At 45.1% G+C, this 24878-nt stretch overlaps 1 protein-coding gene and 1 pseudogene across 1 annotated transcript; one reads left to right on the plus strand and one right to left on the minus strand.

Annotated features, from left to right (window-relative positions):
• Positions 1-365: 365 nt before the first annotated feature.
• PDCL3 (phosducin like 3) lies at positions 366-16844 on the minus strand. The gene is made up of 6 exons (XM_074991607.1): positions 16703-16844; positions 11146-11278; positions 8237-8327; positions 7259-7402; positions 4859-5067; positions 366-2600 (listed from the first exon to the last, which is right to left on the minus strand). Exons 1-6 carry the CDS (start codon positions 16706-16708, stop codon positions 2458-2460), a joined length of 726 nt encoding a protein of 241 aa, XP_074847708.1. The 5' UTR covers positions 16709-16844; the 3' UTR covers positions 366-2457.
• Positions 15398-16191, plus strand: LOC142001628 (histone H3-like; annotated as a pseudogene).
• Positions 16845-24878: the final 8034 nt, after the last annotated feature.

The raw sequence follows: 24878 nt of genomic DNA on the forward strand, positions 1-24878 counted from the left end.
CAGGAGCCGCAGCCAAGAGTCAGGCTGCTGCCCTGACAGGAGCTGTTTCCCCGCTCCTGTCAGGGACGGCAGCCTGACTCTCGGCCTCCGTCCCTGACAGGAGCAGCAGTTGCATTAACCCTGTGCGTACCTCGGGGTTTGCTGTATTGGAGGAGCAGAAAAAAGTTGGTGAATTAAAGATACAGAAATTTGTTTGCTTAATATACAACTAAGGAGGTGAGTGCCCAAACTCTAGCTGCCCTAGCACCCTGAACCCCACCCCAAATCCCCTCCCAGACCCAAACTCCATCCCAGAGTACACTCGACAACCCCACCCACACTCCTCTCCCCTGCCAGCCCTGCCCCAACCACTTATAAAACAGACGTTCTCTGCAGATCAGAAATGATGGTTTATTGAGCTTGCCCATCGAAAAGCCAGATAAAAGGGCTTTTGCTGTACTTCAGCTTGACATTTATAAACCCCCCTTCACCCCACTTTCAAATATGATGCACAATTAATATTTATACTTATGTACTAAGGCCTCTTCAATATGTACTGGAAGACTTTCTTCCCACTGAATAGATCACATCTGTGCTGTAGTAGGAGTGTAAGAAGAATTGTACCACATATGCAAAGATAAAACAGTCAAGTACACAGACCTGGATGAAGGAGTCCAATACCAGGATAAGTACTCCAGTGTGCGTGTTAACAGAACTTTGTTTGCACAGACAAACAAATTTATTTGCTAAATATATAACCAGGTTTTTATATCCAAATCAGATCACTTAATTGAGTCAAAACAGATCATGCTGAAATTTTAAACAGGTATGGAGTAAGCATATCAGACACTTCTAAATCAAGCTTTCATAACACCAGAATGGGACCACACTCCAAAATAGGACAGGTACTCACTGTAAGGTAATATTGAGGCTAAGAAAACTTTGTTATCTTTTGTTCACTATTTGTATTGCCAGAGCACCAAAGGAAAAGAGGTTGGGTCTACATTTGCCCTCAACTTCAAAGGGGGCATGGTGATCAGGACGATGGTAAATTACTAATGAAGTGCCACGGTGAACACGCAGCACTTCATTAGGTTAATTCTCCCCTGGGGCAACTTCGAAGCATCAGACTTCAAAGTACCGGCATGCGTGTAGGCATGGGCACTTCAAAGTGCCTTTACTCCTCAAAATTTCAGCTCTGTGTAATCAGCCCTGTATATTCAGCCTAACGATGTGTTGCATATTCACCACAGCCCTTCATTAGTAATCTCGTGCTGCCCTGACTAACATGCCCCCTTTGAAGATGGGGGCAAGTGTAGACAAGCCCAGAGTCCCTTTGAGTTAAACACTGTTCAACCCCACAGGAAGACCGTGCCTGCTCCAAGGTCTCACAATCTAATCTGTAATTGATTTAAAATAGCAGCTCTTTATTTATGTTCTGCTGATTCAAACAGAGGGGTCAAGAATAAAGAAGGATAAAGAAGCCAAGATGAAATCTTCCAAAAGCGATGTAACACAAAACTAAACAGCTTATACTTATTAAATGCAAAGTTCTGTGCTATGCTCCCAAAGACTCCATCACTGGCGTCTCAAAAGGTCTTTGGGTGACTGTGGTAGCATGGCGATGTGCAGTTTATTAGCATACACATGCAGACAAAAGAGAAGTGTAGGTGGACAGCAAGCCCAATCTGACACAGGCACGCAGCTTTCTTAAATTTCAAAATGTCTATAATTAGGATGGCATTTTAACTTGTTCTTTTCTCCTCCAAGGGCTTACTATTTTGACAAGTAGTATTTGTAGCAAATGCTGGAAGGCCAAGTTTTTACTTTCACATATAAGGTGACTCTTTACATCACTTCCTTTGCGAAAGAGTCGCCAGTCTGATAGCAGCACTAATTTGATAAAGTTATAGTCTTAGTCACCTGAGAAGTCTCCCAAGTGTATCCAATGTCAGAGACTGTCCTTGGGGCAAGCCTGCCTCCCTCAGTGCTCAGAGCATAGGTCTTGATAAACAACAGGCTAGCAAAAGGGCTCAACCCCTAACTACAGTATAGTGTTGCAATAAACGGTGAATTGTAACTTGGACATGTAGAATTTATTTACACGAATATAAGTTACTTAAAATCAGTACATGATGAACCATGTTATTTAGTACTGAAACTTGTAAGCCTCTGTATGTTGCACAGATTTACCAAAACAAGAGGAAAAAGTGATCACTCATGTCTGTTTTTCAAAATGTGGGGTAAGTTTTACTGTCTCTCCATTTATAAAGGTCTTGCAAATTGTTCCAGGTTTTAAAGAAGGCAGTAACAGATAAATAAGGTCACAGTTTTGCTAGAAATTTCAATCTTGAAAAACTATTCTGCCATAATTCAATGATGGCAGGAGAAAGATTAAGGTATCACAGGTGGATTTTGTCCAGTATATTGGATATGAGCTTTGGCTGAAAATGTTCTGTGTCAATGAGGGTATAGGAATTAATCATCTTCAGAGTCGCTGTCCCTCCTTGCTGGAGCAGAGCTCCTGGCTGCAGATAACAGCTGGTCATGGATCTGTTTCCTGGGATTTTCCTCTAGGTCTGTCTTGATGGCACCCGATTCTGAAATCTTCCACTCCAGTTCTGCAGGGAATTAAGAGAAGAATGCCCCATGAGGCTGCAGGAGCAGAGTGTGGCTCTTTCAGGCTCAGCCATCTCTTTTCTGTAGTATATAAAACCTTTACTATTTGTGACAGACATTTTACAAACCCTGCACTGGCATATTAAAATTCAGAAGACAATGCATGTATGACATGGAATGCTTAGTGGTACCCTCTAGCTGTAAAAAATGCTGCTAGAGGAGGGCAGGTTCTTGAATTATATAAAGACTGGATGGTAGAAAGAGACAAACAATAGATTAATTATCCAAAGGGAACAAAATTACAATTCCATTTACACATCTGAATGAGTTAGTTTTACAGGGAAACTTTAAAAATACAATTCAATCACTTCCCGCATCCCTTGCGATGATTAGTTCCTTTAGGAGAGAGAGCTCTCCCTCCAGACAGCAGGCCTTTTATTTTATAGACTCCAACTGGATTACTTCCGCAAAGTGGAAGAAAGGCAATCCCACACGTTCAGCAGAAACCTCTCTCCTAGCCCTGCTGTCAGGCCAATCATTAAAAATGTAACTGTTAGACAAAAAGGAAATGAATATAATCTCACATTCTCCTCAATCATAGATAAATCACCCAGTTTCATAGACCAAAAGAAAAAAGTCAAAGAGTGCAACGGCCAGAGGTGAAGCTTATAGGATGACTAACCTGAGGTGGGATAACACTTCTCTCCAGAAACCTGAAAATCAGTTACTGTAAATGACAATTACTTTCAATGAAGGGATGCACTCTTTGGGGGTCTCTAAGCCTCTGACTGCCAGAAGCTGGGACTGGAAGACAGGGGATGGATCCCGTGATAAATCGATCTGTTCTGCTTTTTCCCTCTGAAGCACCTGGCACTGGCCCTTGTCAGAAGGCAGGATACTGACCCAGTATGGCTGTTCTTACGTGCTTTGAAATGGAGAACTTTTAATAACAGAACCTTTAATTATTTCTCTCTTTGATATATAATTAGTCAAGCTCTACATTTAAATTTAGTTGTTCCAAAAGCTGCACTCTCAAAAGTGAAATTGCAGTGGAAAGCCAGAAACACTCTCTGTACAGAACTACACAGAGAATCTGAAAAGTCAATGGGTTTTAGTTAAAAAAAACAGCTTGGATTGGTGAAAGTCTATCTGCATGCTGCTACAAAATAGCTAAGTGTTATAGTCAGTACAGTACTTGAAAGGCTGTTTATTGGTAGTATACTTCCAGGGCACCCTCAAATTCATTTTCAGTTATGGGACAGAACCATTGGGAAATTTAAAGAATATTGTTTTAATGACAATAAAATTCCCTATTCAATCAGGGAAAAGTCTTTCAACTAGTTTCCAAATGCAGAATGATGTGGAGCTGTCATTTTACAGCTGACATCCTTTGTCTTCATGCAGCATTTCAGAAGAATTTTGATCCATTCTTCTGCTATGAAAGAAATGCTTTTGCAGACAAGCTTAAAGAGCAACCTTTGCTGGAACAGAACACTAAAACGTGCTGAAATGCCTTGTCAGACCTGGTGTACAGAGCATGTAACATGCTTACCAAACATTTACATCAAGTATGTTAAAAGGTTCAGCAACATTGGTGGCCTGTGCCCAGATTATTTGCAGCAGGGCTAACCTGAGTCCTGGCCCCCAGAGAGAGTAGCACGCCCACAGTGTACCTCATGTAGGTACCCCAGTCTCCCTCTAGAACCACATAAGACTATAACATTTCCTCTCAGAGCCCAGATGCAGCCTCTGCTTCAGAGAGGTGAGAGAGACCCCAGTTACTGCCAGAGATGCAGTGGGGCAAGGAAAATGGAGGATGGCAGAGTATGGGCAGGCACTGCATCTTCAAGTTCCCAGGCGCAGTGGTGCTAGAGAAAATGCTGCTTCTTGGGAGGCAGAGGCATAGTGACTTAGCAACAGAATGCCTGTGGGTCAGGAAGGCATGAGAGAAGAACTCTGACAACACACACAATCAAGCAGCACAGGTTATAAAGCACGCAGAGACGCTCAGGGGATTCAGGTACAAACAACTGTGGAGGGATGAAATGAGAGAAATTTTTAAACACACTGTTGAATCGGAACATGTATATGAGAAATGTAAATAATTACGTGACCTGTATATTACACATTTTTTGTCCTGTCTGCAGTTCCCAGCCTCTGCACTCTGAGGGTCAGGGTAAGCGTAACATAAGGAAGGTTAATTAAACTGGTTGCAAACATTCTGCTTGGCCTTTCCAAGGCACCAGAAGCAGCCACTTACCATCTCTTGTCAGATTCATGCCACCAAACACCAGAGGTCCGACGAATTGGGCCTTGATATCACCTTCAAAGTACGTAAAAATTGTGGGCAGGTTCCTGTCAGGGTAGTTGGGTATGCAGGTTGTAGAAATGGCTTTGATAAATTTGACGTCTGGAAACTTCCTGGCAAGTCCACTTAAATGTTGATTTATTAAGGTACAGAGGGGAATTCTGTTAAAAGAAAGCAGATAAAATAAGAGCTAAGAAGCAGAATATCAATAGTAGTCCCTTCCAGAAAAGGGAAACAGAAAGGAAGTAGTCCCTTCCCCAAAAGGAAAGTTAGAAATACCAACCTACTGAACAGCATTTATGGAAATACAAATTTATAAAACAATTAATAAATGTTACTACTCTGCCACCACCCCAATGTACATGTAAGGTTAGGCCCGTTAGACTAACTTGTTACAGTAGTTCAACTAAGATTTCCCATTCTATTACAGGACAAATTAACCTGCAAGATGCCATTTCTGTGACTAGCCCATGCTAAAAAAAAAGAGATGCAAGCTGAAGGAAAACAACTTTTTAAATAAAAGAATCAAACTTGTATTTGCATTGTTAAGAAGATGAAGTAAAATGTTGTGCGCTGTGTAGAGCTGACAGATTTAAATTACACTAAAGAGAGTAAACACAAGCATGATTTTAGAATTATCTCTAAAACAGATTTATTTGCAAAGTAGTGACAATTACTTAGGCTTCCTTGAACAGATATTTTGTAATGTCAGCGGGATTGAGTACTTTACTCACACAAATTCTGTGGAGCAAAAGAAGGTGGGTCACACATATAATTCAACTGGGTAGTGAAGGAAGTTGGTGATCTTGAGGACAGAGCCTCAAGTACTTTTCTAAATAAAAGGATTAAGTCTGCCCCCCAGAAGCTCTTTAGTTAGATTTCAGTACATTTTGATTGAAAGCAATAAGTAGGAGGAGTGTGGTTTTCCTTAATTTTTACTCACAGAAGCCTGGAATTAATCCTATAACATCCAAAACACAGTTATGTTCCTGTCTAAAGGCATTTGTATTGTTCACTAATACTTTCTGTAACAGCAACGAAGGGTCCTGTGGCACCTTATAGACTAACAGAAAAGTTTTGAGCATGAGCTTTCGTGAGCACAGACTCACTTCATCAGATGCTGGTCTTAGAAATCTGCAGGGCCAGGTATAAATAAACCAGAGCAAGAGTGGGGATAACAAGGTTAGCTCAGTCAGCAAGGGTGAGGCTTACTACCAGTAGTTGATCTGGAGGTGTGAACACCAAGGGAGGGGAAGCTGCTTCTGTATTTAGCCAGCCATTCACAGTCTTTGTTTAAGCCAGAGCTGAGGGCATCGAATTTGCAGATGAATTGTAGCTCAGAAATTTCTCTTTGGACGTGTGCCATGAACCCTCTTACTACAGGGCAAGCCCAAGAGCGAATCCAACAGAACACCACTAGCCATCACCTACAGTCCTCAGCTAAAACCTCTACAGCGCATCATCAGGGATTTACAACCCATCCTGGACAACGATCCCCCACTTTCACAGGCCTTGGGAGGCAGACCAGTCCTTGCCCACAGACAACCTGCCAACCTGAAGCAAATCCTAACCAGCAACTATACACTGCACCACAGTCACTCTAACTCAGGGACCCCATCCATGCAACAAACCTTATTGCCAGCTCTGCCCACATATCTACACCAGCAACACCATTACAGGACCTAACCAGATCAGCCACACCATCGTGGGTTCATTCAGCTGCACATCTACCAATATAATTTATGCCATCATGTGCCAGCAATGCCCCTCTGCTATATACATCGGACAAACTAGTCAGTCTCTACGTAAAAGAATAAACGCACACAAATCAGACATCAGAAATGGCAATATACAAAAACCCACAGGAGAGCACTTCAATCTCCCAGGCCACACAGTAGCAGACTTAAAAGTAGCTATCCTACAGCAAAGAAATTGCAGGACCAGACTTCAAAGAGAGAGTTCTGAGCTACAATTCATCTGCAAATTCGACGCCCTCAGCTCAGGCTTAAACAAAGACTGCGAATGGCTGGCTAAATACAAAAGCAGCTTCCCCTCCCTTGGTGTTCACACCTCCAGATCAACTGCTGGTAGTAAGCCTCACCCTTGCTGACTGAGCTAACCTTGTTATCCCCACCCTTGCTCTGGCTTATTTATACCTGGCCCTGCAGATTTCCAACACCAGCATCTGATGAAGTGAGTCTGTGCTCACGAAAGCTCATGCTCAAAACTTTTCTGTTAATCTATAAGGTGCCACAGGACCCTTCGTTGCTGTTACAGATCCAGACTAACACGGCTACCCCTCCGATACTTAATACTTTCTGAAAACGCTGTGTTTGAAAACAGCTTACTTACCCTTGCTTGTAAAGATGCAAGATCACCCATATGCCCTTGCCAGTTTTGGTAACTTCTTGAACATAATCCTGTCCTGAAATCTCCAGAACTTCCCCAAATTTGTTCTTTATTTGAGTTGCTTTCCATTCTGCTATTCTTTGCTGTCTACACAACAAGGAGGAAAAAGATGGGAGAACATAAGCTGAGCAGGCTTGAAAACATATGCACTTACTTAACAGAGCAATGATTAGACAATCATAGTTACAGATTTTGAATCCTGGACTGAGGAGATGAATTATAAATGTCTCTAAGTACCATGGTAGTGAAAGAGAATTTACATAGTTTTGCATTTAACTATAAGAGCAGTCTAAAACCAGTTAGTTTGTTTCATAGTGGAATAAAGTCACAATAGTCAACTTCAGACTCTGCGCAGCAAATATATTTCGTTCCTGAGACAGAGGTAAATAGTTAAAAAAATACTTACTAAGTTCTCCACTATCCTGTACCTTGAACAGTCATTAATAAAATAATACCAGTCAGAATGACAGGTTTTTTACGCCCACACTATACAGTTATTTATAAATGACTGTTTAAGGAAAAATATGGTAGAGATTTAGACCCTTAATCTCGCTGCCTGTTTTACAAAGGCAAAAACTTGTAGAAGTTTCCAATAAGTTAGGTGCTAAACCCAAGACCTGATTTGCAGAGGGGTTTTGCACCCTTTGATTTCAACTTGGGTGATGGATCGAAGGTACCTAAGAAAAGCTGAATGCTAAGTAGGCAATCCAAGATGTAGACTCAAATGGCTTATTAAGGATACTATGCAGTTTTTCAGACCAGTGTACAAAGCATAGTCTTCCATCTCCCAGTTTTAGCTCCTATTAAGTACATCCTTCCTCCCTTCTTTTTAGGAACATGGAAATCCAACTGCATTGCATTACCGTGTACGGAGGTAGCCAACATACTTTCATTTAGACAGTTTCGTATATTGGCTCTCACCTGTACATTTCAACAGCTCGCTCATCTTCCTCATTAAAATCATCTTCATTTTCTTCTAGCTCCTCCAAAGTCATGTCCTCATATGTTTTCACTGGAGGTGGGGAAAATAGAGGATTAGCAATATTCCAAAGAAGATTAACCTGTGCAAGTTTATAACCCCACCTCTGGCATGGTGCCTCTTGAGAAAAATGCATGTTATTTGCTGCCGTTTTTCTCAGTTATTGAACAAGATAATGCAATAAGACAACTTAAAATGGTTGCAGAGGTGAGTTCAGAAACCCTCACATTGGGCACTTTGAACTGACAGAGTAATGCTCAGAGCTTTACGAGCACTTCCCTCCCCAGATTTACTATAGCGTACTGAACACCCATGGTACGGACCTGGCAGGGGGAGGATGAAGTGGCTCCACGCACTGCAGCTCCCCTTCCCATCCACCTGGGGGAGTGGCAGTGCAGCGACACGCTCTGCTGGAGGCCTTTCCCCACTGTAGCGGTGGGGGGGGGGGCGGGGGGGGCTGTGCCTGGGAGCATCAGAGAACACAGATTGCCCCACCCACATCCCCCTTACACCACCACCACTCCACACCCCTCCAGCCTGGCAAAATCTTTAATCCACCAAACCCTGTTTCCTGGGGTCGCTGCATTAGAGGTTCATGTGTATTGTAAATATCTGGGATGTATCTGCAAACACTTGAGTTTGATCATAAAGTTACCAAAGTAAGATATTTCCCTTCCAAAGAGCCGTTTGTGCTGATTATCCTGTGATCCTAGTGCACAAACACATACTGAACTAAGATTAAGGTCCCAACAACATGTACAAGTCATGAAATTCAGGATTACAGTCACCAGCCTCACACCATCATCAGCCCTTTTCCCTTGCCTCTATTCCAGGGTGATCTGACCATTTTGCGTAACTACTGCCAAGACAAAGCTCATTTCAGACAACTATATCTGTTTCTTTGGCAAAGGAATAAGCAAAGTCATAAGTCCAGAGAAACAGACTGTATCATGGAATGGGTCACGGAAAATACCTGTGAGACTCTGCTTCCCTACAGAAACAAAACCTGCACTCCAATCGCATTCCCTTAGTGGTCAGCTCCCACCCCACACTGGAATCCATACAGCCTATCATCAAACAATTACAACCCATACTCCCTGGAGACCGCACCTGGACCAATCTTTCCTGAACCTCCTTTTCTGGCCTCCAAACAACCCCCCTAACCCCTCCAAGCTCATGACCAGAAGTAAGCTCCCCACACACCAGCTCAAAGCAGCACCAAACCCTGCCTGAACAGATACCAAGCCTGCAGATGTACCTCCATTGCTACAATGAGCCTCACTCTCCAAAGCACACCGTTCAAGACGTAGGAATCCTACACATACCCTTCACACCAGGCAGCGTACCTCATCCCCTGCACTAAATATCCCCAACAGCAACTATGCAAATGAAAGTAGATCACCACGATGCTCTCACATAGGAAAGTGATAAAAGACAACCACCCTATCATCAGCAGGTGGCACTTCCACAAGGCAATGGCTCTATATGAGACCTATCAGCCCACCACCCAAAAGGAAAATATGCACAACACTTTCAAAAGCTACTTGGTCCTGCCACGAAGGCAGGGGACTGGACTCGATGACCTCCCAAGGTCCCTTCCAGTTGTGTGTGTGTGTGTGTGTATTTAAGCCTGTGAGATGAAATTAGTGTCTAGCAAAGTTATATTAAAAAAAAAAAAAAAAAATCAAAGAGTGAACAGAGACACTTCCTAAAACAATATGTAATCCCCTATTCCCTCCTTTTTGTCCCATGACTACAGACTCTACCTTGAATGGCCCCTTAAAATAAGCGCTAACTACTTAAACAATCTGTTCCACCTGCTCAGAGTAGCTTTTCCAGACCTGAACAGCTCTGGGTGGGTCTAGAAAGCTTCCTTTTCCCACCCCACCCTCACTGACATGAATTGGTCCAGTAAAAAAGTATTACCCTCAGCTTCCTTGTTTCTTTAATGTTCTGGGGCTGACATGGGTACAACTATACTACATACAGTAACGGAAGATACCATATTTTATCATTTGAAATGACAACTCCACAACAGGATGAAAAAGAAACAAAAACTGAACTGCAACATCATCTACCTCTTGAACCAATGCAAGAAACAAAACAGAGGTTACAGGTTCATTAAAGGAGAGGCTAAGCAAGGTCCTCTGGCCTGCAATATGCAGCAGGTCAGACTAGATGATCATAATAGCTCCCTCCTGGCCTCAAAGTTTTCAAATGATACCTCACAAGACATATTTTATAAGAGGAGCATTAGAACAGTGTGTAGGAGGCAAATTCAGGGGAGCTTAGTGTCATAACCATACGTGAGCACACAAAGACTTTTTCCCCCATAGATTAATAAATCCAATTCTAAAGATAATCAAAGAAAAATACTGCTTGAAAACTTACTAACATAAAAAATCCAGTGATTTACACTTGTTGCAAACAGACTACTAGATGAATAGCAAAAACATGAATGAATGACTTATTGATTTAAGGATGCTTAATTTGTATATTTTGACATGCAATTATCACAATTTATTTTTAACAGTTCATAAAGCCTAAACTTGCATGATGATACACAGAGAAATTCCATTACAAAATAATTGTCTGACATGATACCTTCCGAACCCCTCCAGCAGTTTCCTGGAACTGTGAACATTTAAAAATCTATTAAAAATTTTAAAAATGCTGTAGAATGATCCATAATTACAAGCAAAAGGTGTCATACGGTCCTACACTTCTTATGCCTAAGTTATATGAAAAAATGGGTGTTTCTCATTTGGACATTTTAAAGTGACTGGACATGCTAATACAGAAGCGGCTCAAGATTTAGCTTTCTGCCACCTAGTATTTCCTGATCACTCACCAACAGATTTCTGCTGAAGGATCTGCTGCTCCTGCTCCTCCACCACCTCATTTTGCTCTTGTAGCTTTTCTTTGGAGGGGAGGATGCCCTTCTTACGCAAAATGTCATTCCACTCTGTATCTGCATTGGGGTCCTGGAACAGAACAAGATGGAGGAAGGGCACTTTAAACTGAAGGAACACTTCTAACCCTTCCACAGTTGAAATAATGGTTTCAGTGTATGAACAAAAGAACACACACAGATTCTCCTGCTGATGGGATTTCCGTTCTGGCTTGAACAGGGAATAACACCACGTAAAGAAACTGTTACCTCGCTCCTGCTCATTCCATCCTACCTCAGAACCCTACAGGACAGCTTCTGCAGGTTCACAGAAAAGGAGAAGGCTGAAGCAAAATTTGTCTCTCCCTTACTTGGGGCATGGAAAGGAGAGAAGATCTGGATCATCAAGAAGGCAGGGGAAGAGGAAGCACAACAGTACGTCCAGCTGCATCCAGCATTTACTTTTGTTTAATAAAAGATGACAGAGGTCACAGGTGACCTCCCTGGGCACAGTTAGCTATGGGGGGGAAAAAAATCCCCATAGAAAAGGTGTTTGGGTTTTTTTTGCCAACTGTGAAAATGGCAGTGCCCCCCCTCCCACCGCATTCACTCCAGCCACATTGGCTTTTTCAACCCAAGGAAGTTGCACCAATTTAACTTAAAACAGATTTTAAAACTAATTTTGTTAAAATTGCACCATTTTTCGAAAATATGCTTGTGGTTTGTGCTCAATGCAATTCACTACAGAATCAAGTTTAGCTAAATCTACATAAGCATCCAGATCCAAAACAGGGTTTTATATGAATACGTAAAATGCATGGACAGATGAGATCTAATTAAGGTCCAGTATATATTAGACTTGGGATTTCAACAAAACAGAAGCAGTTAAGTACTTATGTGTTCTTGCAAAGTGTAACTGTTTATAGACAACACTTAGAGGTAATGCCTAACAGGCTTTTTTTTTTTTTGATTATCTGAACAAAAAGATATCAAAGTAAATTGTAAAAAAAAATACTGTTTTGAATACATACATACAGCCACGAGCAACCACGAAGGGATTTTATAACCCTTTCATGATAAGACAAAGAAAAACTGAATGGAGGTCAGACACATAAGACATACTGCACATCCTGGAAGCATAATAAAATCGTAAGAGTCAAAGAAGTTGACTTCAGTTTTCTTTGAGATTCATAGAAGTCTGCTCCCCACATGGGCCTAAAAGAGCAGGGTTTAATTAAGTCAAGAAACTGGGATTAAGAACATATACCAGAGGTCAGCAGCCTTTCTGAGGCAGAGTGCCAAAATTTGATCTTTTGACCTCTATGTATGGTTTGAGTGACAGGGATAACTTTTTAAAATCACTAGAGTCCTACTTACAACAGCTTCATTAATAAATAAATGAAGATGAAGAGCTTTACTTTTTAGGTGGTGGTTGGTAGTATTAGCCAGTCTTTTGTTAATCCACAGGCGGCATGGCTTTGAACAAGCTCCCTGCTGCGTGGGGGAGAAAGGGCAGGGCTGAGCTCCTGCCTCATGTGCCAATGAAAATCAGGTCACATGCCATTCTTGGCACCTGTGCCAGGAGTTGCTGACCTCTGACACATAGGTTCAATTAGTGGCTCTGGCATAGACTCCTTGTTCCTTAGTTCCAGTCTATAAAATGGGGCTAATGCTTCCTTACTTTGTCAACACAGTAGAGTCTCAATATTCACGATCCTATGGTTTGCAAATTCAATTATTCGTGAGAGGCCAGAGTGGCTGCTTCCCTAGGGCTCCGGGCAGTAGCACTAGCAGTCTGGGGCTGCCATATTTGTGAAATTCAACATTTGTGAGTGTTCCTAACACAGAACCCTCGCAAACGTTGAGACCCTACTGTACAGGGAGTCAATTAGATACTTGCATGTTTCCCACCACTTCAATATCTGTATAGATTACTTGGGTGACTAATGCGAGATTTACTGCTGTAAACTTCACAGGTGACATACAGCCCATCTTACAAAGTTATCATTTTTACCCACAGCTCAACAGCACTGTAATTCCCTATTGCAGGTCAAACTCTGTAGGCACACAAGAGCCACTGAAGACAGAAATTGGCCAACAAAATTGTAGTACTGGTGGCCATTCCCCACCTTATTTTAAAACACTCAGGCTATGTCTACACTAGCCACCCCCCTTCAAAAGGGGGATGCTAATGAGGCGCTGCAATGAATATGCAGCACCTCATTAGCATAATGTAAACCACAGTACTTTGAAAGTGCCGTTTTCAATTGCGTGCGGCTCATCTACATGGGGTTCTTTTCAAAAGGACCCTGCACACTTTGAAATCCCCTTATTCCTATTTGGTTACAAGTATCATAGTAACAGAGAGGAAGCCGTGCTAGTCTATACACTATCAAAACAAAAAGCAGTCAAGTAGCACTTTAAAGACTAGCAAAAGAGTTTATTAGGTGAGCTTTCGTGGGACAGACCCACTTCTTCAGACCATAGCCAGACCAGACAAGTATCATAGGGCTGTCTGGAGTAAACCCACTGGTAAGTAATACCTTTAGGCTTTGTTTTGAGGGAACTTTGGGATTTTTCTCTTGTAACAAATGTAACTGTGCTCAGGCCTGCTTGCAGACATTTGAGACCGTGGTACCTCCCCTTTAAGAAGTCACACCCTCTCCCATACACTTTAGGTGTTACAAGAGCTCGGGGGGCTGTAGGGGCTAGGGTCTGGTAGAACTGTACCCTGTGACTCTCCACTTCAGCCCTGATTCTGGCAGGTGTGATTTTGGGGAGACCAGATGCCTCAGTTTTATAGCGCCCATCCCAATATTTGAATCTTGTTTTTATATGGACATATTTACCCCAACCCTCATGTTGAGATCTGTCACGCTTTTTATCGAGCCACCCATGTGCTTTGACACCTGGAGTTGATGTTGTCCAGAACAGCAGTGAGACAAGGTGAGCGCGGGAATATTCTTTGTTGCAGGGGTGCACAAAGTGGGGAGGCAGCTCCTTCGGGGGGTCCATAAAATTTCATAAGGGGGGACACAGCACGATCAGTAGCTGTGTCTCAGACTCATCCAACTCACTAAAAATATTGAAACACACGACGGTTTTTATGTAGGTGTATTCATGTTTCTGCACCAGTTAATAAAGTATTTATATTGTACATCATGGTGGGCAATCCCCAACACACAAGCCGCTTTTGAATGGCACAGGGACAGAGCTCAGCCCCACCTCTCCTCCCCCTTGCAGTGGGAGGGGGGCAGAGTGGGATGGGCAAGTCCCACCCACGGGCTGGTAAAGGGGCAGGCAAAGTGCCTGTGCGGCTATGCTAGATTCCTGCTCAAGCCACATGGAGCAGTGCAGGGAAGTTGGGCTGAGGGGTACAGCTGTGGGACTGTTGCCAGGAAGGACAGAGTCTGGTGAGGGTGCCTGATGGGAGGGCAGGTTCTGCGGATGTTGGGGCGGGGGGGGGGGGGGGGGGGTTTGCAAAGCTGCTGCAGGGTGCCCACCAGCTGTGGCCATCAGCTCAGGCTCCCACTGGCCCCGGCCCTGGCTGCCAGCCAGCCCAGGCTCCATGCCTCTAGCCTCAGCTGGCCAGCACTCCCTGCCCCCACTGCAGCTGCCCTGGGGCACCCTGCCACCAGCAGGGCTCCACTGTGCCGTGCAGAGCTGGAGCCCTCTGGTCCAGCTACATCTATTATCCTGCCTGACAAGGGATTTTGCCAGACATGAGAGTTTCAACCTGTACTTGCAGACTCAGTCCAGTTTGCAAACAGTAAGGAAGTAAGAGAAGGGATGGGGGGCAAAGAGGGTCACTGGCATGTTGGGGGCTGGCCCAAGAAGCACCAGGGGCTGGCTCTGCACCTGGGCTCTGGGCCTGCGCTGCCCTTTCATTCCAGTCCTGCCCCCTGGAGTTTGAGGGACAGGAGTGTCTTGTGTCTGCCACATGCACATGTGGGCTCAGGGATGTCTCATGTCCCCCTACCCCCCCCCATGGAGAGATGGGGGGCAGCCTGGGGGCGCTGGGGTGTGTCGTCTTACTTTGCCACCCAAGGGATGTTGCTGGACCCAGACTGTATCCAGGCTAGGAAAGGTTTAACCTGCATTAAAATCCCACACCTGTTTAGAGATTTAAAAAACCCGGATGAAGATTTAAAGAAGGAAACACCAACGCGCTTTCTTTTAATGCATTTATTAATGAAGTGGTTGTAAGTAGGGCTGCTACTGATGAAGTAGTATCAGTGGTTTGAGCACTGGCCTAGTAAACCCAGGATTATGAGTTCAATCCTTGAGGGAGTCATTTAGGGGTCTGTGGCAAATAGGTAACAAAGGACCAAAACAACCTGTCAAGAATTGTGCTTGGTCCTGCCGAGATGGCAGGGGACTAGACCTGATGACCTTTCAAGGTCTCCTCCAGTTCTAGGGGATGTGTGTGTATCTCCCCAGGCACTGGGTGCTTTTTTTGTGACCTCCAGTGAAGATGGCTTGTACAAAGCAGACAGCCCGCAAAGCGCCTTGGAAGCAGCTTGCTATTAAAGCTTCCCGGAAAAGCGCCCCTGCTACCTGTGGGCAGAAGAAACCCCATCGCTATGGCCCCGGGACTGTGGCCCTGTGGGAAATCAGTCACTATCAAAAGTCCACAGAGCTGCTGGTCCGCAAGCTGCCCTTCCAGCGCCTGGTGTGGGAGATCGCCCAGGATTCCAAGACAGATCTGCGCTTCCAGAGTTCAGCCGTCGTGGCGTGGCAGGAGGCCTAAGTGGGGCTCTTTGAGGACACCAACCTGTGCGCCATCCACGCCACGTGCGTCACTATCGTGCCCAAGGACATCCAGCTAGGGCACAGCACCTGCAGGGAGAGGGCTTAGACCGCCCCTCTCTGAGCCCCAGCCCCGGCTCCCAACAACCACTGGGCCTCCACACACTTCGCTCACCACCTGGGCAAGCTGGCCGACCCCTGCGCTACAGGCTTATCCCCTTACCCGCCCCAAAAGGCATTCAGCCCCCGGCCCCGTAGCGACACACCCGCCGTCCCCCCGGTGCGGGTGACACTTGCCGGGCTGGGGGCGGGGCCCTGCTACCTGCAGGGAGGGAAAGTGCCCCCCCCCCGCTTTACTGGGGCCATCGCTGATGGGGAACGCGCCAAGCCGGGAGCCGCCACCCTCTTCTCCCGGGGTGCGGCGAGCCCCAGGGACTGAGGCTACGTTCCCCGGCTCCCGCCAGCTGCAGCTCCGCCCCGCTGACAGCAGGGCGAGACGCGCCCGGGGCAGGCGGGAGGGGGCCGCGGCGGAGGCCTGTCGCCCTGCACGGCGGCTGCCCCACGCAGCGCTGTAACCCGAGCGCCGGCGCCAGGGCCGCCCCCGCCCGGCCTGGCAGCCCCGAGCCGCGCACCAGGCCTGGCAGGGGCCATGCTGCAGCCGGGGCCGGGACGCTGCCCGCCCCGCTGGATCGGGCCCCCGGCGCGGGGCCTTTGCGAGCCCTTCCCCCCGGGTGGGGAGTGCGGACGCCGCCCGTCTCCCGCGTCTCACCTGCATTTTGTCCCCAAAGCTGCAGGGGGGCCGGGGCCGAGCCGGGCGATGTCCTCCCGCTGCGCTTGGGGCCCGCGAGCAGCGGGAACTGGAGGCTGCGCTGCGCGGCGCGGCGGCTTCCGGAGCAGCCTTGTAAGGCCAACCCGCGTCCCCCTTGTGCGCCCGGGGCGGGGATCCAGCAGGGGGCGGAGCTGGCATCTCTCTGGCACTAGTGGAAGTGAGGGAGAGGTTGGGGCTCCGAGGCGGTGGGGGGGAGCTCCCGGCCCGTCTGGCGGCTGAGGAGGTGGCTTCTGCTAGAGCAGCGGCTCTTAAACTCTGTGAGCCCAGGGAACACCAAGGGGTGGTTTTCATGGAGAACGCCTATGGACATTTTCTTCCACAAATTGTCAGACAAAAACAAAGCAGCATATACAGGAAAACCAACCGGAAGTAACTTGATCAGGAACCAGAGCAATGAAGCAGGAACAGGGTATCCTGATTTATCAAAAAAAGTGACAGACACCGGCAGGGCGCCTGGGAGTTGTTCGCAGAACACCAGTGATCTGCAGAGCATCATTTAAGAAACACTGTGCTAGAGAATTGCAAACATAGCCTCTCTGGGTTTCTCAGGGCTTTCAGTCTGCCGGAGGTGGCAATCTTAAGCTGTCAGTCACTCTTAAAACCTCCTTTGACTTTTAAACAGCCTAGCTAGCCTAGGAGCCTAGTTTCCTCGTTTGGAAGGCAATAGAGACAACATGGAGAACTAGTTAGATCTTCCCTTCACAGTCAGTCTGTCTCTGCCTGCCACAGACCCAGGCCCTCACCCCGTTCCCAGAAGGGCTAAGGGTAGAGGCAGCTTTGAGTTAACATATTTGACCTTTCAAAAAAGAGGACACCCCTGAGAGGTAGTGAATCTGTATCAATATCTACCAACTCACACCATATTAACGTTGAATAGTAACAGAGAGGTAGCTGTGTTAGTCTGTACTCCAAAATTTTGTTGTATTTGTGCTATAATATATATATGTAGTAAACCCTCCATTTAACAGACTAATGGGGGGAGTCTGTTAAATGCAAGGGTTTCCTGACTCCTGCTCTCTCAGATCCACCCCAAAAACACCCTCCCCAACCACAAAGTGAAATAAAAACAAAAAAACACAAACCCCTGCCACTCACCAAAGCTGCCACTAGAGGAGCCCCTGGACCCCACCCTGGCTCATATCCTACCACGTGTCTGGGACCCTACTGCCATAGGGATGAAGGTGCCCCACTGCGTGGCTGCAGCTGTCCTGCTGCATGCAGCTGGAGGTACCCGCTGCGCGTGGCTAATGGCACCTCACCACACACTGCTGCAGCTGCCTCGCCACATCTGGAGGCACTTGCTGCATGCTGCTGGAGAGGCCACCTTGTGGCCTGCAGGAGCTGCCACTGCCACTGGAGCAGCTGCACACTCCACCCACTAAGGTGCAGTCTGTGGCAGCAATAGATTCCCCCCCCCCACAAGCCTTTTTTGGGGGGGAAGGATTTAGGATTTTATGGCCCCCAGCAGACTTCAGGAACAACATGTCTGTTGTTTCCAAAGTCCACTAAGTCAGTCTCCTTAATATGAAGGGTTTACTGTACGTTAATACCATGTGAGTTGGTAAATACTGATACACTCCACCTTAAGGGTGTCCTGTTTTTATATGGTAACCCTAAGGCTGCTGGCAAGTTCATCTCTAGGAAAAGGGGGGACAGCAGGTCTATGCATGCTGTCCCTAGTATCGCCTTCACAGCTCCCATTGACCAGAAACTGGCTAATGGGAGCTGCCGAGGAGGTCCTTGCAGTCACATGCAGCACACAGTGACATGTTGCCTTCCTTCTCCCCACCCCACCCCACCCCTCCCAGCAAGTGCATCTCTGCATGCCACAGCAGCAGCATGAGGCCACCATTACATGCAGGCAGCTTGTCCATCCTTCTGAACCACCAGCTGTTTATGATAAGCACCTCCTAGCCAGGCTCAGAGCCTGAACCTGGTGCTTCCACCTCAGTCAGAACTCCCTCCTGGGCCTAAACACCTTTCTGAGGCCCCCTCCTGCACCCAAACTCCACCTTAGAACTCACCTCATTCTATTAACAGAATGGAAAATGCAGCCTATAATCATTTGCAAAGTTCTTGGAGTGGCTCCCTACCAAGATTGCCTACCCTTGCCTTAAGGAAAGGCAGGTAACTCCTACCAACCTTGACTGGAGCATCAAACTCAGATTAGCACACAATCCTGACCTCAGCATCTTCCATAGTTTTGTCATAGGCTGCTCCCAACCTAGGAGAGCCCATTTATTGTCACCCAGCTCTTTCTCTTTGCATTGTATAGAGAGCACACGTATTTAACTAAGGTTCTGAGAATCCCAGGATTTTCTAGGTGCCTGAAAATGAGGCATTGCAGTTGACTCCCTTTGTATACCTCACATGGAGAGCCTAGATATGGCTGATTGAATCATTGTTACAGATCAAGCAATTTGTGCAAAATTAGTATGGGGGAAATCAACAACTAAACCATAAATTCCTGTATTACAGCCATAGACTAAATCGTACATTATACAGTTGTTCTAAACATGCCTAAATAATACATTTATTGCATTCAAGCAACAACTAAGCATTTTATAAACATTTGATCAAGGTACTTACAAACAAGCTAAATGCAAGCCTAGTCAAGCCTGCATTGGCTAGTTTCACCTGATCTAAGCAATAGCAACAAAGAAACCTTCGCAAGTTTCCTTTTTATAGCATTTAGCAAACACATGGTGTCACCACTAATTATTCATTTCAATTAAAAACTAATTGGAGATAGTTCACCGTTATTCCCAGTCTTAATCTGGATAAGATCAGAGAAGCTCCCTTCACCTCTCAGGTGTTTCCAATAGATTTTTTTTTCTTTTCCCCATAATAAAGCTTACTATGCTGTGGGAGTGAATGCCTCATCAATAATCTAAGTAGTCAGATGATCTGGAATAACAGCTACTGATAAAATTGTTACTGCTGAGAGGTTATAAAGAAGGTAGTTAGCTTCCATGAGAAGAAGAATTTGTTGGATTAGATGTGGTAACAAACTGGGGATACAATAAAGTGAGGGTTATTGAAGGTATGGGAAGTTGGTCTTGATGTTTAGCTGATCTAAACCTGAAAAATGAAGATTGTATTTCAGGGAGGGTATTGCTTTGGGAGGGAAAAGCCCAATGATATGGGGTCTTTAGATACATGTAACTTTGAATGTAAGTACTAGGAGTCTTCTTCGTTTGCTTTGTAGGGCTGTTTACTTTACCTTCCTATTCCCTTCTAGTCTGATGATTTGTGGAGAACTTTTATAACTTCTTTGAGACCTGCTAATGCAACAGTGAATTCTAGGCTTAAGAACAGTTTGTTTTTATCCTGTACTCTACTTTTTCCTAAGTATTACAGAGAAGAGTTTTAATGGTTCTGTGCAAAGTTGATAACCTCAGAACTTGAGCTATATCCTGCAATAACTATGGTGAAAGATAGTGTCTAATAAGGCAAAAATAGTGAAGAGTAACACCTGCTGATGCTTGTGGTTGGAGAAAAATAAAAGCCAGGAAGTGGCTCCTACAACAGAAAATAGTGTCCTGACTCCTTGCTCTTACTATCTATAGACCTTTGGATTCTTGACAGTCTGGTTAGCTTCAGGTGTGTGGTTGCTTTTTAAATAAAAGCCTAGTGATATTTTCCTTTATAGAATCACTTTCCTTTAGCTTTAGGGTTTTCCATGAAATACCCACTATTCTGCTGGGGGCGGGGGGAAGCTATCAGGAACAATTTAAGAATATGCAGTAGGAATTCTTAGCTCTTGAAAGCAGCTGGTAAGATGCCCCTTGTTTCCTGGGAATAGGTGAGGCTGCTCTGAAGTGAAAAATAACTCTTTAAAGATGCTGTGCTTATAAGAGAATCAGACAGAAAACGGGTATCTTTTGCTTTGCACTATGAACAGAATGGATGTTGACAAGAGACTTGTCTTGGCAAGGGGAATCAAAATTGTTCTCTAAAAGTGGCTTCTAAGTAGGCTATTCTTGACTAGCTTCCTTGCTAACTTAAAGGAAGGGAGGAAATGATTTATCAAATCTCAAGGAACTTGTGAGACAAGTGGCTTAAAGAGAAGAATACTAGTGGTGTGCTATATTTCATGCCTAAAACTTAAGAAGTTGTCACTTTTTTCAGTCATAAACTCAAAGCAAAAGACCAATCTTGTGATGGGATGGGAGCACTACTACCGTTTTGACTCTTATTATGTAGCTGGAACTTGAACTCTGGGAAGGCATCACAAAGTCTTGACTAGCATAGTTCTGCTTCTCTGGTTTTGATATTAGATGTCTGGACGTGGAAAGAAAAATGTGGTGGCTGCAAAACCTACTCTTCAGTCCAGAAAAGCAAAATCCGCAAGGGCTGGTCTGCAATTCCCTGTGGGTCGTATCTACCGGCTTCTCAGAAGGGGAAACTACGCTGAGCGAATAGGGGCTGGAGCTCCAGTTTACCTGGCGGCTGTGCTGGAGTATCTGACAGCTGAGATACTGGAACTGTCAGGAAATGCTGCCCGTGAAAACAAGAAAGTCAGGATCGGGCCACGACACATCCAGCTGGCGGTGAGGAATGACGAAGAGCTGAACAAGCTGTTTGCTGATGTGACCATTGCTGAAGGAGGAGTTATGCCCAACATCCTTTCCCAGCTTCTTCCCAAGAAAACTCTTAGAGATCCTCTGCCAAGTGGGGCTGCTGGTTCTGCTTCTCAGGAAGAACCCAGTGGTAACTGAAGCCACTGTCTGCCTTTCCTTGTCTGGGCTTTTGTTTTTCATCATCACTGACTCTTGTTTATCATTGTTCTATAGATGTTAACGCTGGTTAAATATTACTCAAGTTACTGTTTTAATGTTTGTCTTTTAAATGTTTTGTAATAAACTTTTTTCTGGAATTTGGCAGTTGGATTGAATCTATTGTTTCTCTTCCAGGAGTGGGGAATTGTAATGCTTTCTCCAGGAAAAGTCTAGCATACAGCTCTTCAATATGTGTCACTAGCACTTTGAAAGCAAACATGTTAGGTGGAGATCTAACTTTGACCTTGGAGTCCAGCACAGAGTCTGAGGCAAATTAAATCTCCAGAAAATGAGTGTGGAATGGGGGGGGGGGTGGGGGAGACCCCAATTTGTATGCCTAAGTAGTGTAGGTGAGAGGACTCAATAGTGGGGAGGGAAGAAAGGAAATAGAAGCCTTCTGCTTCTATAACCAAGGTGATAGAAATGCATTTTCATTTATGAACTTGTAGGAGTTGAGCCCAGCACCTTCAACAGTTATATACATTGTAGACTGCATTCATTACTCACTGATCTACTAAAAGCTATTGTGATATAGAGAATGAATCTGCAATGGCTAATTCTCTCTTCAGAGATGTTACCTAGAATGGCAGGGTACCCTCAGTTGTGATCAAAACAAGAAGCAGTCAAGTAGCACTTTAAAGACCAGCAAAATAGCTTATTAGGTGAGCTCACCTAATAAACTATTTTGCTAGTCTTTAAAGTGCTACTTGTCTGCTTTTTGTTTTGATAGTGTATAGACTAGCACGGCTCCCTCTCTGTTACTACTCAGTTGTGATGGTGATTTTAAATATAACAAGTCCATGTGTTTGTTTCTCTCTCTCTGTGTGTCTTGAGGCTCTAATTTCTGTGTTCAAATGAGATATAGCTCCTTCCAGAGCTATGGTTTTTCTATTTGTGGCATTTATGTCTTGCTATTCCTTCAGCCACCATCAGTTAGGATGGCAAGCACCTGGCTGTGATTTGGCTTTTTTCTTGCCTCTGAAGTATTTCTCAGGCAGTTTTTAGTGTCCTTCCTCTGGGTCATGGAGATCAGTTGTTAACTGCTCTAGCTGGATTTGTCCCTGTACCCCATATAGCTAGTGTAGCCTTTAGAGGGACTTGGAATGCTCCAGCCAAACCAGAGGTTTGTATGGAACGTAACAAAAAAGTAAGTTCATGGAGGACAGTTCTGCCAATGGCTATTGGGTAGATTGCGTGGCGGGGGTATTGCTATATCAGTCCTATGGTACTAGAGATACCAAGTGGTTGAGAGAGTGTCTTTTCTACTGGATCAACATCTGTTGAAAGAGGTCAGCATTTGAGCCACACGGGGGGGGTGTGTGTGTGTGAGAGAAATATATTAGCTGTAGGCCTACACTTAACTCTCTACAGCAGCATTTAAATCTGTGCCACTGAAGATACTACTATGCCAGCCAGAGAAATTCCCTATCAACATAGCTAATCTCTCTCCACGAGAGGCTCTATGTTAATGGGAGAAGTTGTACCAATCTAAACCCTCATATAGGTGGGACAACTGCATCACTCAGAATGTGGATTTCCTCCTCTCCCACCCCCATCCCCAAATCCCTCCACCACTTTTGAGTGATACAGTTACCCCAGGTCTACTCTGAATTTACATCCAGTGTAACTATCACTGCTGCAAACAACTTACCTTAGGGCATGTCTAACCTACCAACTAAGTTGATCTAACTTGCATCAACAGACTGGTGCCACAGGAATTGCATTGTGCATCTCTACACTTGTTTGGGCTGTTGGCATCCTCACTAGCAGTGTTTGTCGTGTCAGGGTGGGCATAAGGGCATGGCTTTTGAAGCCATCAACAGTCAGTGTAAGTGATGTAGTATCTCGATGGAGCTGGTGTACCAGGCAAGTTATGTTACCAGGAGTGAAAAGTCTCTGTAGATGGCTTACAGAGATTTAGGTTTATAAGCTGCTTTGCATGGATGTAAGTGTGTGTAGCAGGCTAAGACTTGCTGTATTTTTCTTTATTCTAGAATTGCAGAGGTGGTAACAGGCCATTATACCTTTAGTTGTCCTTTAGCTACTTCTGAACCCTACTTCTGTTAAACTTTGGCTATGTCCACACTACAAGAACTTCAAATTAATATTTTTTTGTAATGCTGGATTTTATAAATTTGACTATCCTCACCTCCACACCTGTTTGTCACAAATTTGACTTATTACTGCCACATTCAATGGGTAAACATCAACAATTCAGCAGTGCACTGTGGGAATCTATCCCCCAGTTTCTTCCTCCCCAGCATTCTCGGTATTTTCACTAGTGCAGCCTGGGGGTATTTGACATCTTCCTACATTGCGTTCCCCTCCCATGATTAGCAAATGTCCATTTCTCTCCACCCCTGCCCCCCATGGAAGGAAGGAAAACTAGTGCATCAACAAAAATTCCCCAAATTAACAGAAACTGCTCTCCTATAACTGAATTCCTTTTTACAGCTGTAGCTGTAACTGAATTATCAAAGATGTCATAAAAAGCAGCAGGTCTGTCTTAACTGGCCCTCTACCCACTGTCTCCACCCCTGCCCTCTTGAGTCTATCTGATCCCTGAAAATAATACAGGGACAATGCAAACCTTGAAGAAAGAGTAGATAGCAAAGATTTTAAGAAAAGAGTTTTTGTGGTGGAAGGCTTTTTACTTCCCAGTTCATTATGCAACTCCTGTGCACAGTCTGTATTCTCAACTGACCCTCCACCCACTATTGCCTGCATGAAGGAGTGCAAAGTTAGAAGAAAGAGGATAGAGAAGGCTAGGAAAAAAAGATATTTGGCTTCCCTCTTCACTACACCGACATTGCCAACATGGGTGGTGAGGCTTGCCAAATTTCATTGCTGTTGTGGGTCGGGGGAAGGGATGGTGTTGGTATTTAGGAAGTTGAATGACCAGTTGATGTGGTCACTGAAAATCTTTTTGGGAGTGGAGTGCAGAGTTGGGGGCTTGAGAAGCCCCTTCAACCATTTCCCCCTGGGCAGTAGCCAGGCCCTGCACTTCATAGCAGCTGTTGGAGACTTCCCCCTAGTGACTACTAGCCCTTAGTGCCCTTGTTGTGGGGGAGGTTGAGCAGGGGGCCAGTTGAAGCAAACCAGCCCCCCCCTCGTGGCAGTAAGTCTCCAAAAACATTAGCCCCTGTGGAAGATTTCCCCTTCTCCTGGTAGCAGCAAGGCCCTGAAAATATTTTTGGTGGGGGGCAGTTGAAGGTGGGTCCCCAACAGCAAGACCCTGAAAATCTTAGCTGCTGGGGAAGACTTCCACTGGGTAGCTGCAAGCCCCTGAAAATCTTTCCTGCCCTTGGAGCCCTCACTGCACACAAGCCAAGACA

Source organism: Carettochelys insculpta, chromosome 1, assembly GCF_033958435.1.
Source record: "Carettochelys insculpta isolate YL-2023 chromosome 1, ASM3395843v1, whole genome shotgun sequence".
Lineage (NCBI taxonomy): Eukaryota > Metazoa > Chordata > Testudines > Carettochelyidae > Carettochelys > Carettochelys insculpta.

Bases quoted from the DNA above. Each gene is read 5' to 3' on its own strand.
- PDCL3 (XM_074991607.1), bottom strand. The intron at 8,328-11,145 runs GTGAGTGATCAG...CCCCACCTCCAG, and splicing joins CCTTCAGCAGAAATCTGTTG to TGAAAACATATGAGGACATG. The intron at 5,068-7,258 runs GTAAGTAAGCTG...TTCTTTTAACAG, and splicing joins TTGCATCTTTACAAGCAAGG to AATTCCCCTCTGTACCTTAA.